This window comes from Rhincodon typus, chromosome 20, assembly GCF_021869965.1.
Source record: "Rhincodon typus isolate 14 chromosome 20, sRhiTyp1.1, whole genome shotgun sequence".
Classification (NCBI taxonomy): domain Eukaryota; kingdom Metazoa; phylum Chordata; class Chondrichthyes; order Orectolobiformes; family Rhincodontidae; genus Rhincodon; species Rhincodon typus.
This window is the reverse complement of record NC_063351.1, coordinates 1,009,778-1,025,019: the sequence shown is the minus strand read 5'-3', so window position 1 is coordinate 1,025,019 and position 15,242 is coordinate 1,009,778. Positions and strand designations below refer to the sequence as shown.

General features: G+C 41.3%; 1 protein-coding gene across 1 annotated transcript in view; it reads left to right on the top strand.

The window, feature by feature from the left end:
- The window catches only part of tacr2 (tachykinin receptor 2), an 89,962-nt gene extending 75,485 nt beyond the window's left edge, over positions 1 to 14,477 (top strand). The window contains exons 4-5 of the mRNA XM_048608930.1: positions 122 to 318; positions 13,589 to 14,477. Coding sequence (XP_048464887.1) covers positions 122 to 318; positions 13,589 to 13,811 — 420 coding nt within the window. The 3' untranslated portion in view covers positions 13,812 to 14,477. The remainder of the gene's footprint in view (positions 1 to 121; positions 319 to 13,588) is intronic.
- The last annotated feature ends 765 nt before the right edge of the window (positions 14,478 to 15,242 follow it).

The window sequence follows — 15,242 nt, the reverse complement described above, 5'->3', positions numbered from 1 at the left end:
TTCTCAAGATCTATGTTTGATATGCCTAACTGATATTAAAAGTTTGCTTTGATAAAACCTTCTTACACATCTCTAAGATCACTTTTCAACAAATTGCCTGATGTTCTTTATTCTGTTTCAGGTGGTGAAAATGATGATTGTGGTTGTTCTGACCTTTGCCATTTGTTGGCTGCCCTACCATTTGTATTTCATTCTGGCCAGTTTCAAGAAGGACATCTATTATGAAACCTACATACAGCAGGTGTATCTGGGCATATTCTGGCTGGCCATGAGCTCAACCATGTACAACCCCATCATTTACTGCTGCCTTAACAACCGGTGAGCACAACACCCCAACAACACTGTGACTGGGAGACAGTTTCAGAGACAGGCAGAGGGACAGCTGGTGGCAATGGGTATAGGGACAGGCAGAGGGGAGGTGGTGGCACTGGGTACAGAGACAGGCAGAGGGGCAGGTGGTAGTGGACACAAAAACGGGCAGGGGGCAGGTGTCAGCTGGTACAGCGTGTTGCAAAGTTGAGTAGAGCACTTTTTGTGGATTGGAAGGCCGGACATTAGAATTTGGTGTTTGTAAAATATTGATGTTTATAAAATGATGGGGGTTGGGGGCAACAGTGTATGGTCCCTTTAAAAGATGGTGCACATTTTCTAGGCTTGGAGATTTAAAAAAAGTCTGTAGGCAGCTTGTGCGTTTGCAAGTGCACAGAATACCTGAATTGTAACATTTGTATAAAAAAGACTGGATGGTTAGCATGCCAAGCTGTGGTTTTGTTTTGTTATCAAGACAACAAGTTTTGAGTTAGCCAATTCATTTAAACCAGGCACTTAGATACTAAAAGTTAATTAAATTTAAATCTGATGGTTTTATCAACATAGGACCAATCCTATTGTAAGAAATTGGTATGTCATCAAGGGTATAAAAGACAGAGACAGTTGAAAAATTGGCAGAGAACGAACTGCCTTCTGCTAAGAGATCAGCTGCCTTAGCTCTTAGAGAAATCATCATCTAAATAAAGGGACTGCAGCACTCTTAGTTTATATTCCTGACAGAAGAATTCGACAGAGAAGGTGTTCCTGGCAGAAGATCAATGGAGAAGTCACTGTAATTTTGGCTGTAATTTTGACAGACTAAGTTGTAGATTTTTTTTTAATTTTTGCTTTATATAAGTGTGACGTGTATTTATTAGAACAGCATACTATTAGAATTTTGTTTTATTTGGTAATAGTTAGTAGTTAGAGGGGAATTGTTTGGTTTGTTAATAGTTCAGTTAATTTGTTCACTGTTAGAGTTAGATAAATAAGTTGTTACTTGTTGATTATAGAGTGAGTGTCAGGAGTTTATTTCATTTAACCACTCTTTGTAACAGAAAGGGGGTGAGAGGTAAGTTATACCACTTTTCACATTTCTCTTAACAAGTTATAAGGCGAGCCAAGCCTCTCTAGGTTTTTCAGTTTTAGTTATCAGAGCGGGGGTCGATCTATAACAGATGGGAGGCTCAGGCCCAGGATCTAGACGGATTTGGACAGATTTAGGGTACGAAAGATCCCAGCAGATTTAAACAGACTTGGGGACCAGCTTCCTAGATCTTTAAATAAAACTTAGTTGAGAAGTGGTAAGTCTGTGTAATTTAGGTTGCTTGTTGTTGGTTAAATCAAAAGTGAGGTAAGGGCTCTTTCAGTCACTAAGAGTTTTCTGGGAGTAGAAGAAGTGACTTTGGGGATTTTACAAAAGGTGAGCAAGGAAAAGCTGGTAGAATTGGCAGACAAGCTAGAGTTGGGGTTGCCTTTGTCTGAGAGAAAAGAAGATGTAATTACAGCAATAGCTCGACATTTAAATGTGCTGGAAAGGCCATTAGAATCTTTGGAAATGGCTAGAATTCAATTGTAGAAGAAGCAGCTTGAACAGGAAAGGGAACTGTTTGAAGCAGAGGGCTGTGACGATACTGATTGGTGGTTGGGGTGAAGATTCGCATTGGTGCAGTCACCGCTACCAAATAGTGGTTTGTGTAGGGGGTGTTGTCAAGGGACAATTGAACTGGAAACAGTATTTTAGTGTTTCCATGCTTTTCTACCAAAGAAAAAAGTCTTGGTGAGGACCACAAGCAAGGATAAGTGCGTGGCCTTGCCCTACTGTAGGTGACTACAATGGAGAGAGCTGATTGGTGAGTAGCAGGTAAAGTAGGTAAGTCCTTACAACTTCTATCACTTATAGTACTTTATTTTGGGTTCTAACCTGTAAGGGTAGTACACAGACCAGGTAGAGAGGGCAACACATAACTGGATTTGATTTAATCTAATACAAAATACTCTCCAAGGTATAATTTAAAGAGGTAAACCATGGCAGGAGAGCTCAAAGTCTGGGTTTGCTCCTCTTGCTTTGTGTGGTAGGCTGGGGATAGTTCCAGTCCCCCAGGTGAGCATGTGTGCAGGAAGTGTCTCCAGCTACAGCTCCTGGAAGCTCGAGTTTCAGAGCTGGAGCGGCGGCTGGGGACACTGTGGAGCTTCCTTGAGGCAGAGAGTATTGTGGATAGCATGTATAGAGAGGTGGTCACACCACAGGCTCAGACCTTGCAGGCAGGAAGGGGATGGGTGACCACCAGAGAGAGCAAGAGAAATAGGCAGGTAGGGCAGGAATCTCCTGATGCCATTCCTCTGCAAAATAGTTATACTGTTTTGGATACTGTTGAGGGGAATGACATCTCAAGGGAAAGCAGCAGTAGCCAAACGCATTACATCACGGTTCGTTCTGCTGCAGAGGGGAGGGGTAAAAAATGTGCCAGGGCAATAGTTATAGAGGACTCAATCGTAAGGGGAATAGACAGGCGTTTCTGTGGCCACAAATGAGACTCCAGGATGGTATGTTGCCTTCTTGGTGCTAGGATCAAGGATGTCTCAGAGTGGGCACAGAACATTCTGGAGGGGAGGGTGAACAGCCAGTAGTTGTGGTACACATTGGTACAAACGATATAGGTAAAAAACAGGGATGAGGTCCTAAAAGTAGAATACAGGGAGCTAGGAAGAAAGTTAAGAAATCGGATCTCAAAGGTAGTGATCTCAGGTTTATTACTGGTGACATGTGCTAGTCAGAGTAGAAATGACAGGATGCATCAGATGACTATGTGGCTGGAAAGATGGTGTTGGGGGAGGGTTTCAGATTCCTGGGGCATTGGGACCGGTTCTGGCAGAGGTGGGCCCTGTACAAATTGGACAGGTTACAGCTAGGCAGGAGTGGGACTGATGTCCTAGGGGTGTGTTTGCTCAAGCAGCTGGGGAGGGTTTAAACTAATATGCCAACGGCATAGGAACCTATGTAAAGAGTCAGAGAAGGAGGGAACAAGGACAAAAGCAAAAGGTAGAAAAGGCAATAAGAAAAGTGACAGGAAGAGAAATAAAGGACAAAATTCAAATGGGGCTATCGAGAAAAATAAAAGCGAGACAAACAATGTTAAAAAGACAAGCTTAAAGGCTTTGTGCCTTAATGCATGGAGCATTTGCAATGAAGTGGATGAAGTAATTGCACAGCTAAATGTAAACGGGTATGATATAATTGGAATTCCAGACACATAGCTGCAGGGTGACCAGGCATGTGAACTGAATGTCCCAGGGTATTTGGTATTTGGTATTTAGGAAGGATATGCAAAAAGGAAAAGATGGTGAAATGGCATTGCTGGTTAAGAGGAAATTAATACAACAGTGAGAAAGGATATTAACTCTGACAATGTGGAGTCTGTATGGGTAGAGTTGAGAAATACCAAGGGGTAAAAAACATCAGTGAGTGTGATATATAGACCCCCAAACTGCAGTGGTGATGTTGGGAATGGCATTAAACAGGAAATTAGAGATGAATGTGATAAGGCAATATTAGCGATCATGGGTGATTTTAATCTGCACATAGATTGGGCAAATCAAATTAGCCAAAACGCCATAGAGGAGGAATTCCTGGACCATATACAGGAGGGTTTTCTTGACCAATATGTGGAAGAAACAACTAGACAGCAGGCCATCTGAGACTGGGTACTATGTAATGAGAAGGGAATCATTGCCAGTTTAGCTGTGCGAGACCTCTTGGGGATGATCAACCATAACATGGTAGAATTTTTGTCAAGATGGAGAGTGAGGCAGTTGATTCAGAGACTAGGGTGCTGAATCTTAATAAATGAAACTATGAAGATAAGAGGCAGAATTGGCCTTGATAGCTTGGGGAGAGTTACTTAAAGGAATGACAATGGATAGGCAATGGCAAATATTGAAGAGACGCATGGGGGAATTGTAACAACTGTTTATTCCTGTCTGGCGCAAAAACAAAATGGGTAAGAGGGCCAATCCATGGCTTATAAAGGAAATTAGAGATAGTATCCAATCCAAGGAAGTAGCATATGGATTGGCTAAGAAAAATAGTATGTCTGAGGATTGGAAGTAGTTTAGAATTAAGCATAAAAGGACCAAGGGATTGATTAAGAAGGGAAAAATACACTACAAAAGTAAGCTTGCAGGGAACATAAAGACTGACACTAAGAATTTCTATAGGTACGTGAAGAGAAAGAGATTGGTGAAGACAAATGTAGGTCCCCAACAGATGGAAACTGGGGAATGTATAATAGGGGACAAAGGAATGGGTGAGCAGCTCAATACATATTTTGGTTTTGTCTTCACAAAAGAGGACAAAAATCAGATACCAGAATTGTTGGAGGATGCAAGATTTAGTGAGAGGGAGGAATTGAGGGAGATCAATATTAATAGAGAAATGGTGCTGGTAAAATTGATGGGGGATTGAAGGTGGATAAATCCCCAGGGCCTGATAATCTACATCCCAGAATATTTAAGGAAGTGGCTCTACAAATAGTGGATGCATTGGTGTTCATCTTCCAGGATTCTATAGACTCTGGAACAGTCCCTGCAGATTAGAGGGTAACTAATGTCACTCCAATATTCAAAAAGGGAGGTAGAGAGAAAACAAGGAATTATAGACCAGTAAGCCTAACATCAGTGGTGGGGAAGTTTTTTGAATCAAGGACTTTATAATGGAGCATTTAGAAAGCAGTGGCAAGATCAGACTAAGTCAGCATGGATTTATGAAGGGGAAATCATGCTTAACAAATCTGTTGGAATTCTATGAAGATGTAACTAGTAGAATCAACAAGGGGGAGCTAGTCGATGTGGTATATTTGGACTTTCAGAAAGTGTTTGACAAAGTCCTGCATAAGTGATTATTGTGCAAGATTAAAGCGCATGGGATTGGAGAAAGTGTATTGAGATGGATAGAAAACTGGTTGGCAGAGAGGAAACAAAGAATAGGAATTAATGGGTTATTTTCAAATTGGCAGCCAGTAACTAGTGGGGTACCACCGGGATTGGTGCTAGGACCATAGCTATTGTTGATATATATCAATGATTTGGATGAGGGAACAAAATGTAACATCTCAAAGTTTGCAGATGATACCAAGTTGGGTGGGAGGGTAAACTGTGATGTGGATGCAGAGATCCTTCAGCATGATCTCGACAGGTTGGGTGAGCGGGCAAATCAATGGCAGGTGCAGTATAATTTGGATAAATGTGAGGTTAGTCACTTTGGAAGCAAAAACAAGAAAGCAGATTACTACCTGAATGGTTGTAAATTAGGAGAGGAGAGTGTGCACCAGTTGCTGAAGGTAAGCATGCAGGTGCAGCAGGCGGTAAAGAAGGCAAATGGTATGTTGGCCTTCATCGTGAGAGGTTTCCAGCACAGGAGCAGGGATGTGTTGTTGCAGTTATACAGGGCCTTGGTGAGACCACACCTGGAATATTGCATGCAGTTTGGGTCTCCTTTTCTTATGGAGGGAGTGCAGCGAAAGTTTACCAGGCTGATTCCGGGGATCGCAGGACTAACATATGAGGAGAGATTGACTAGGTTAGAATTGTTTTCACTGGAGTTCAGATGAATGAGGCGGGGTGTCATAGAAACTTATAAAATTCTAACAGGACTAGACAGGGTAGATGCAGGGAGAATGTTCCTGATGGTTTGTGTGTCCGGAACCAGGGGTCACAGTATGAGGATTCGGGGTAGACAATTTAGGATGGAGATGAGGAGACATTTCTTCACCCAAAGAGTGGTGAGCATGTGGAATTTATTACCACAGGAAGTAGTTGAAACCAAAACATTGAACATATTCAAGAGGCGGCCAGATATAGCATTTGGGGCAAATGGGGCCAAAGGTTATGGGGAGAAAGCATGATTAGGCTATTGAGTTGGACAATCAGCCATGATCATGATGAATGATGGTGAGACTCGAAGGGCCGAATGGCCTCCTCCTGCTCCTATCTTCTATGTTTCTATCAATTACGGTTACAAGCAGAGGAAAGACACAACAAAAATGGAGAAGGAAGGAAAAAAGAGAGAAGAAAGGGAAAAACAGAGAGAAGAAAGGGAGAAAGAGAGAGAGTTGAACTTCAGAAGTTATAAATTAGACAGGCTAGCCGACTTAAAATTGATGGAAATGAAGGTAGAAGATAGACTTAGTGAGGAGGAGAGTGATGATGAGCAAACCCATTATTGCCAAAGACTTGGTATATACAAATATGTCAAAACATTACCAAAATTTGATGAAAAAGGTGTAGAAGCCTTTTTCATTTCCATTGAGAAATTGGCTAAACAGATGGACTGGCCAGAGACTGCGTGGATAATGTTAATTCTGACCAAGTTGGTAGGCAGGACTAATGAGGTGTTTGCAGCGCTGTCAGAGGTGTCAAGAGAGTATAAAGAAGTAAAAGAGGCTATTTTGAGTGCCTACAAATTGGTACCAGAAGCATATAGACGTTAAGACAAGAAGGGAAAACAAAAGAGAAAGATGAAGGAGTTGAGGTCCAGTTAGCTGACACCCTGTTTGATGGAATGGTAAAGGAAAAACTTAAGCAGGTAGAGGATCAGGCAGGGGTGTTTAGTTCTGAAAGATTATGGACTTACAACAAAAAGATAAGATGACAAAGGATTTATATCATAAAGCCTACTCTGAAAAGGAATCAGAATGTATTCCAGAATGTTATTCTCCTTAAGGGTAAAATCTTAAGGCGGAAATGGAGACCCTGGCAGGTTGGAGCAGATGAGAAAAGGGCAGAAGTTCACCATATTATTTGGTCCATAGAATACAGACAGGAATTATTACGGGTAGCACACAAATTACCTGTAGGAGGTCATCTAGGAATAACAAAAACGCAGGCTAAGAGAAAGACACATATCTATTGGCCTGGATTACATAAAGATGTGGTTGAATTTTGCCATACCTATCACACGTTAGATGGTAGGAAAGCCACAGGCAGTAATAAAGCCAGCATCTGTGATGCCAATTCCCACATTTGAAGAACGTTTCACGTGGGTAATGATTGATTGTGTAGGTCCCCTCTCTAAAACCAAAAGTGGGAACCATATTTACTAACCATAATGGATGTGTCTACAGACTTCTGGAGGCAATTCCATTACGGAATGTCAAGAGAGAAAAGGTTGTGGAGGAGTGGCTTGCTTTCTTTACCCATTATGCACTACCCAGGGAGATTCAGTCAGCCAAAGGGTCCAATTTTACTGCCAAACTATTTATGGAGGTCATGGATAGTTTAGGCATCCAACACTTTAAATCAAGTGTGCACCATCCTGAAATCCTAGGGACCTTTGGGAAGGTGGCATCAGACCCTAATGACAATGTTGAGGACTTATTGTCAGGATTGCCCAAATGATTGGGATAAAGATGTCCTGTTTATATTATTAGCTGTTAGAGATGCTCCAAATGAATCGACTCAGTTTACTACATTTGAATTGATATTAATCAAAGTAAGAGGGCCTGTAAAATTAATTAAGGAAAAATTGGTAGGTCCAAAGTCGGAGATCTCACAGTTGGATTATGTATCTGATGTGAGAGAAAGATTAAACAGAGTAGGTGAATTAGTTAGACAACATTTGAAAGTTGCACAGCATCTAATGAAGCAAGAAACAGATAAGAAATATAAAATTCGTATGTTTGCTGCTGGGGATAAAGTATTAGTGCTCTCAACGGTGGTAGGAGCTCCCTTCAAAGCAAAGTGGTCTCTATCAGATTGAGAAGAAGTTAAGTCAGGTGAATTATCTGGTAAAGATGACAGATAGGAAAAAAAATTATCGGGTATGTCATGTGAACATGCTGAAACCTTACGATGACAAGGAAAGGGAACCAGAGAAACGGGTAATAGTTACTGCCACTCAGAGTGAGGAATCAAATCCAAATGATTTGGATTTTGATGTGCCTCAGAATAAATTAAATAATGAGGAAGCCCTTAAAGAATGGAATAGGATGATGAGCTATCTGTCCCAGGAACAGAGAATTGAATTGAAAGACTTGCTGCAGCGCTATGAGGACATATGTAGAAATAGAATGGGGAGGACTAATACCATAGTACATGAGGTTGACGTAGGGAATGCTGTTTTGATAAAACAACACCCCTATAGGCTTAATCCTTTCAAAGAAGCACAGGTTCAGAAGGAAGTAAAAGTGATGATCCAAGAAGGCATCATAGAACCGAGTCAAAGTGAGTGGAGTTTGCCGATTCGTGTTGGTTCCCAAATCTGATGGTACTCAACGATTCTGTGTCGATTATCGGAACATCAACGCCGTGACCAAATCAGAATCATACCCAATTCCAAGGCTGGAGGACTGTGTGGAAAAGTAGGACAAGCCACTTACATCTCAAAGTTGGACTTATTTCGCAGTTACTGGCAAGTACCTTTGTCGGAGAGAGCAAAAGAAGTTTCTGCTTTTGTAACCCCAAATGGGCTTTATCAATTTAAAGTAATGCCCTTTGGAATGAAAAATGCACCAGACTTATGACCATAGTTGTGGCAGGATTGATTAATTGTGCCATCTACATAGATGACTTGGTGATCTTTAGCCATTTGTGGAAAGATCACATGGAGGATTTGGTAGAGCTCTTTGAGAGACTGCAGAAGGAAAAGTTGGTCATAAACTTGGCAAGAACAGAATTTGCAAAGGCGAAGGTGACATTCTTAGGGCACAACATCGAATATGGATGGATAACACTGAGGAACATGAAGACAAAGGCCATTGAAGAATTTCTAAGACCATCCTCGAAGAAGGAAGTGCTACGATTTTTAGGATTGAGTGGATTCTACAGGAAATTTGTACCAAACTTTAGTAGTGTGGTGGCACCAGTGATGGATTTGTTAAAAAGGAACACAAAATTTCAGTGGACAAAACAATGCCAGGAGGCATTTGAGAATTTAAAAGCAGTGTTAACCACTGCACCGGTTTTAGCCACAACAAATTTCTTGAAAGCATTTAAAGTTGCCATCGGCACAAGCAATGTAGGGGTTGGAGCTGTGTCGTTACAGGAGGACGATTGTGAAATTGAAAGGCCAATTGATTATTTTTCAAAACAAAACTCAATATCCACCAGAAAAAAAATATTCAACCATTGAGAAAGAATTATTGAGTTTGGTAATGGCCTTACAACATATTAATATTTACTTTGCAAACAATGCATCAGAGACAGCTGTGTATACCAATCACAATCATTTGACATTTTTGGAAAGAATTGAGGTCAAGAACACCAGATTATTTCGTTGGAATCTTATGTTACAAGCATTTAATTTACAGATTGTACATGTTGTGGGTTGCGAAAATGTTATTGCTGATGCGTTCTTGTGGGTTTAAAAAATGTGTATATAAGATCGAAACGGCACGGTTCGGTGTTGTATGTACGTAGAGTAAGTATGAAAGGTATAGCTCTAATGAACTATGGATCTAGTAATATAATGGCATTAAGTTTTAGAAAGAAAAGCCATCTTTTCATAATGATGAGATAACAAGGTGTAGAGCTGGATGAACACAGCAGGCCAAGCAGCGTCAGAGGAGCAGGAAAGCTGACGTTTCGGGTCTGGACCCTTCTTCAGAAAAATCATAATGATGGTTCTTTTGTTTTTCTAAAGAGGGAGGTGTTGCAAAGTTAGGTAGAGTACTTGTGGCTTGGAAGGCAGGATGTTACAATTTGGTGTTTGTAAATATCGATGTTTATAAAATGATTGGGCAGAAAGCAGTGTGTGGTCACTTTAAAAGATGATGCGCATTTTCTAGGCTTGGAGTTTTAAAAATGTCTGTGGGCAGCTTGTGGGTTTGCAAGGGCACAGAGCATCTGAATTGTAACATTTTTATCAAAAGGCTGGATGGTTGGCAGGCCAAGCTGCAGTTTTGTTTTGTTATCAAGACAACAAATTTTGATTTAACCAATTAATTTAAACCAAGCACTTAGATACTAAAAACCAATTAAATTTAAATCTGATGGATTGGTCCTATGTTGTCAAAACCTATTGTAATAAATTGATATGTCATCAAGGGTGTAGAAGACAGAGACAGTTGCAAAATCAGCAGAGAGTGAATTGCCATCTGCCAAGAGATCAGCTCTCTCAGCTCTTAGACAGAGCATCATCTAAATAAAGGTACCCCGGCACTCTTAGTTAAATTCCTGACAGAAGAATTTGACGGAGAAGGTGTTCCTGACAGAAGATCAATGGAGAAGACACTGAACATTCTGGAATATGTAACCTCACTGTAATTTCGAGAGACTAAGTTGTACATTTTTTAAATTTTGGTTTACATAAGTGGCACCTATATTTATTGAAACAGCATACCATTAGAATTTTGTTTTATTCAGGAATAGTTAATAGTTAGAGGGGGGATTGTTTGGTTTGTTAATAGTTCAGTTAATTTGTTCACAGTTAGAGTTAGATAAATAAATTGTTACTTGTTGATTATAGAGTGAGTGTCAGGAGTTTATTTCATTTAGGCACTCCTTTATAACAGATTGGGGGTGAGAGGTAAGTTATACCACTTTTCACACTTCTTTTAACAGATTATAGAGCGAGGCGAAGCTCTCTGGATGTTTCAGTTTTAGTTATCAGAGGGGGTTGACCTCTGCTTTATAACAAGAGAGAGGCAGGAGACTGGGTATAGAGAAGGGCAGGTGGTGTCGCGGGGTACAGAGACAGACAGACGGGCAGGTGTCAGCTGGTAAATAGACAGGCAGGGGGCTGAGTACAGATAGAGGCAGGTGGTGGCGGGGCAACAGGGAAAGTAATAATCATGCAACTGGGCTAACAAGGGCAGATGGATTGATAGAGCCAACAACAGTAACAAAAATGTACATTTATGTAGTGACTTTAACATAGCCAAATGTCCAAAACACAAGAAGCATTATCAAAAAAAATTGTCACTGAGCCATGTCAGGAGACATGAACGATTGATGAATTCTGTTATATTGTCTTTAGAGCAAAGAATACAGCAGGGAGCTAAAAAGAATTAGATAAAGAAATCTTGAGCTTACGATGAAAGCACTGACCACAAATGGTGGTGTGACAAAAATTCAGAGAGTTGAATTAAGGAAATACCATGATCTCCAAAGGCCTGGAGGGGTTGACAGAGACAGGACCAGGTGTAAGGGCTGGATCGAAGATTCTTGGGAAACACCAGAGGTAATGATCCAAGATTAAGATGAGAAACTGTTGCAGAGTGATCAGTTAGAAAGCGTAGATAGAGTGAATTGTAGGTCAGTGCAGTCCCACATAGATGACAGTGGAGAGACTTCAGAGCAGAATGGTGTGATCGTCAGTCAGGAAGAGTGAGGACAATTTACCCTCATCACAGTCACACAGGATGTCATTGGTGAGTATGAGAGCAGCTATTTCAGTGCTATGGCTGTGGAGGAATCTTGTCCGAATGGTTTAATTATGGAGTTCCAGCAAAGTGGGACACAGACTTGGGAAACTCGCGGAATTTAAAAGGAAAGTAAGGTTGATGGGAGGATGGGGTATTCAGATGTTGAGCAGGGGTTTGATGATTGTAAAGGAGGGAATGGTACTTGAAAAGAATGTCAGATAATTTGCGTGGGGTCAGGGTGCTAACATTTCAGTGGGAATAGAGTCAAGGCAGCAGGAGGTGGGCAGGCAGTCAGATAGGCTGAACAAGTGTGGGGAGGTAAGCAGAGCAAGATCAATATTAACCATCAAACACTGCCAATTGTATATAGACAGATGAAAGAACAGGTAGGTTGGCAGGCAAATACAGGTACAGAGCAAGACAAATGGCTGGTAAGCAGGTAGCAGAGACAGGCAGAGTCGGTATTCTGACGTTGGAGTAATCTATGTTCCTAATGTGAGTTTATTGACTACTCAGTCTTACAACTCCTTCCATACATTCCCTGTATACACTACTGTTTTTTAATATCTTGAAGCAGTATACATAATGAACCCTTTTTTTATGCCCCATCCCCAAATCACCCATGGTACTTTCCATCTATTAATCACCACCAATATATCACCAGTATAGCCAATTGGATATTTACAAAGCCCGTTAAGGGCATGCTAAGGGTGAGGGTGAGGGCGAGTTTGGGAGACTGAGAAGGAGCCAAATCAAAATGGAATTAGAAGGGGAGATAAAGCACTGAACCCTCTGTGGTGCCCACCTATCTCTAGAGAGATCAAGAGTATTGGTGGGCACCACATGTTCCCTCTTCAGGGACACCCCTAGGCACGAACGTAGCTGGAGAAGAGGGACTGACAGTTGGCAGAGGTGGCCCCTTCTACAGCCACTGCCTGGATCTGTTTATAGCCAGCCTGGCCAGGCCCAGGAACAGACCCCCGAGGACGTCGTCCAAACTGCCCACACCCTCCGCACCGGGCGCCCAAAGGTCAGGAACGTGGGGCTGAAGTGCAACCTAAAGCACAACAAAAGGTTTTCTCAAATCACTAAAAAGGTGGCTTCATATATACATTCAGATAATTAACAGCCACTAGCTGCTTCTTCTTTACATTAAATAATCTTAACAATGAGATTAACCAAACATTAACAGGGTAGCTAATTGAATATTTCAGAACCAACATTGGTTGATTTTTCTTCTGTACGTGTTGCAGAACCAAGATGAGTTACTGAAGCTAAGATACAGATCAGAACAGGGTTGGAGTACTCCTCCTGTATTATTCAACTTCAAATAGACTCTTCATTTCACAAGCAGCGGTTATTATAGAGACCAGGCAGTTCTGTGATGGCTCCCAAGAATATTTGCCAATCCCAAGGGCATGATTTACAAGGCAAGAAGTTAGGAAATGAGAATTGCTGGGTCTAGAATGACCAGTCACCTGGATTCCCTATTCACCAGCGTCTTGTTGTCTAATCACAGCATTCACTTCCCGCTGGTTTGTGTATAACAGAGATGAGGAAACTGCAGTGGCTGAGTGTTTTCTACATTATCGGCCTCTGCTAAAAACCCTACATCACTATGTCATGCCTGATATTCCTCACCCACTGTATCCCAAATGGGAGTCACATGTCATCAGGAAGTGGGTTGTGTAATTGACGTGGGGGTAATTGTCAGACCGGATTGTGGGGGGGGGGATGGTTGGGTACTGAGCTACATTAGGGCGGGGGTCATGTGGTCCCATTAGCACTGTAGCTTTCTCTGCTCTAACATTTCGCCCACGTCCCTAGATTTGTTCAATCTCTGGAGGGAAATGGGTGCGAAAGTGTACAATATTGTCCCACAGTGCTTTATGAATCATTTTTATGTTGTCATTGCTTAGATTCCGCATTGGATTTAAGCGAGCTTTCCGCTGGTGCCCCTTTGTACATGTCAGTCGCTACGATCAACAGGAGTTAACGACAGCGGTAAGCTTCCGAATGACACGCAGCAGCACTTACACTGGAAACAGGATCGAGACAACACTGAATAGTCGCATTGATTCCAATCACGATGAAACTGAGGAGGCAAAGGCAAAATTCATCAGTTCACAGACCATTCTTTGAAACGCAGCTGGTTGTGTATAGGATCCCTTCAGAACTGAGGACTAATATTGAGACTGTCAGCTCCCACATGGAGGGAGTTACACTGTCTGGGCTCAAGGAGAAGAAACAGTGAGCCATTCTCCAATGCTGGTTCTCAATTCTTTGATTCAGACATCTGATTTGATATTCCTGAATTTTCTGTACCTGCTCCTGTTCTCCAGTTCTGGTTCCAATTTTCTGATCCTAGCTCCTGATTCCCTGAAACTGCATCCTGATTCTTTGTCCATGTTCCTCCAGATCCCTGCATCTCTGACCCAGTAATCTAAGCTCTCCAGAGAGCTGACCACACTAGACCTGCTGAGGCTCAAAACAACCACTTCATCAGGCTGATTGGCAAGTTACAGACCTTTCATGTAACCTTCATTCCAATGTCTACATTTTGGGCCTTCCACCTTATCGTCACGAATGTGCAGGAAGAATGTAAGTTATGTAAATACAAGATAAAGAAAAGAAATACTTGCATTTACATTGTGCCTTTCACAACCTCAGGGTTTCTCTTTTCAGTAAATGAAGTATTTTTTGAGATGCAGATAATGTCGTCGTGAATAAGGTTGTAATTGTAATAAGTCTGTGCACGAAGCAGTTTCAATTGTCTGTGTATGGGGATTGTGATTTACAATTGAATGAATGAGCTATTCTATCACAGAAAAATAACCTTGTTAAAATGTAAGATTAATCATGGTTAAAATTTGTATTTAATGATTATATTTGTCTATTACTGTTTTCAGTCTAACTTTGAGCTGAGGAGATTTCAGGACACGGGAATCAATTAGTGACTGGTGTGGACCAAGAGGCAATAATCCTGTTTCTAACTTGTCCTTCCACTAATCAGAGTTTGAACAGAAAGAGAGGACAGAAGTTCTGAAATAACCCCTGAGAAAGCATGTCATTCTAGCTGCAGCAAGAAGAACTGGAGTGAACTGAACGCATGATTAAAAATTTATACATTAGAGTGTCATCTTTTGAGCAGAAAAGTTTTAAGGGGAGATGGAATTGAGATGTCTAACAGTATGGAGAATTTTACCAGATTAGATAGAGAGAAAGCAGGAAGACTGGTATCCAGAGGGCACAAATTTCTAATAATTGACAGAAATCCAATTGGAAATAATACAAATTTATTTTACATAGTGCGCCATTATGGTCTGAAAGGCACAGGAAGAGTGGGGGAAGCACATTCAATTGTAAACTAAAGGAGGGAATTGAATGAAGTCTTGAAAAGGGACATTTTTCAAGGGCGTAGGCAAAGAGCAGGGGAAGTGGAGTAATCAAATAGATCTTTTAAAAAGCCAGAACAGATGTAATAAACTGAATAGCCACCTCCCATTTCTATCTTTTTTTGACAATGGCAACACAAAGCAAAGAAAACAGGACCATCCATCCAAATCTGAAGAA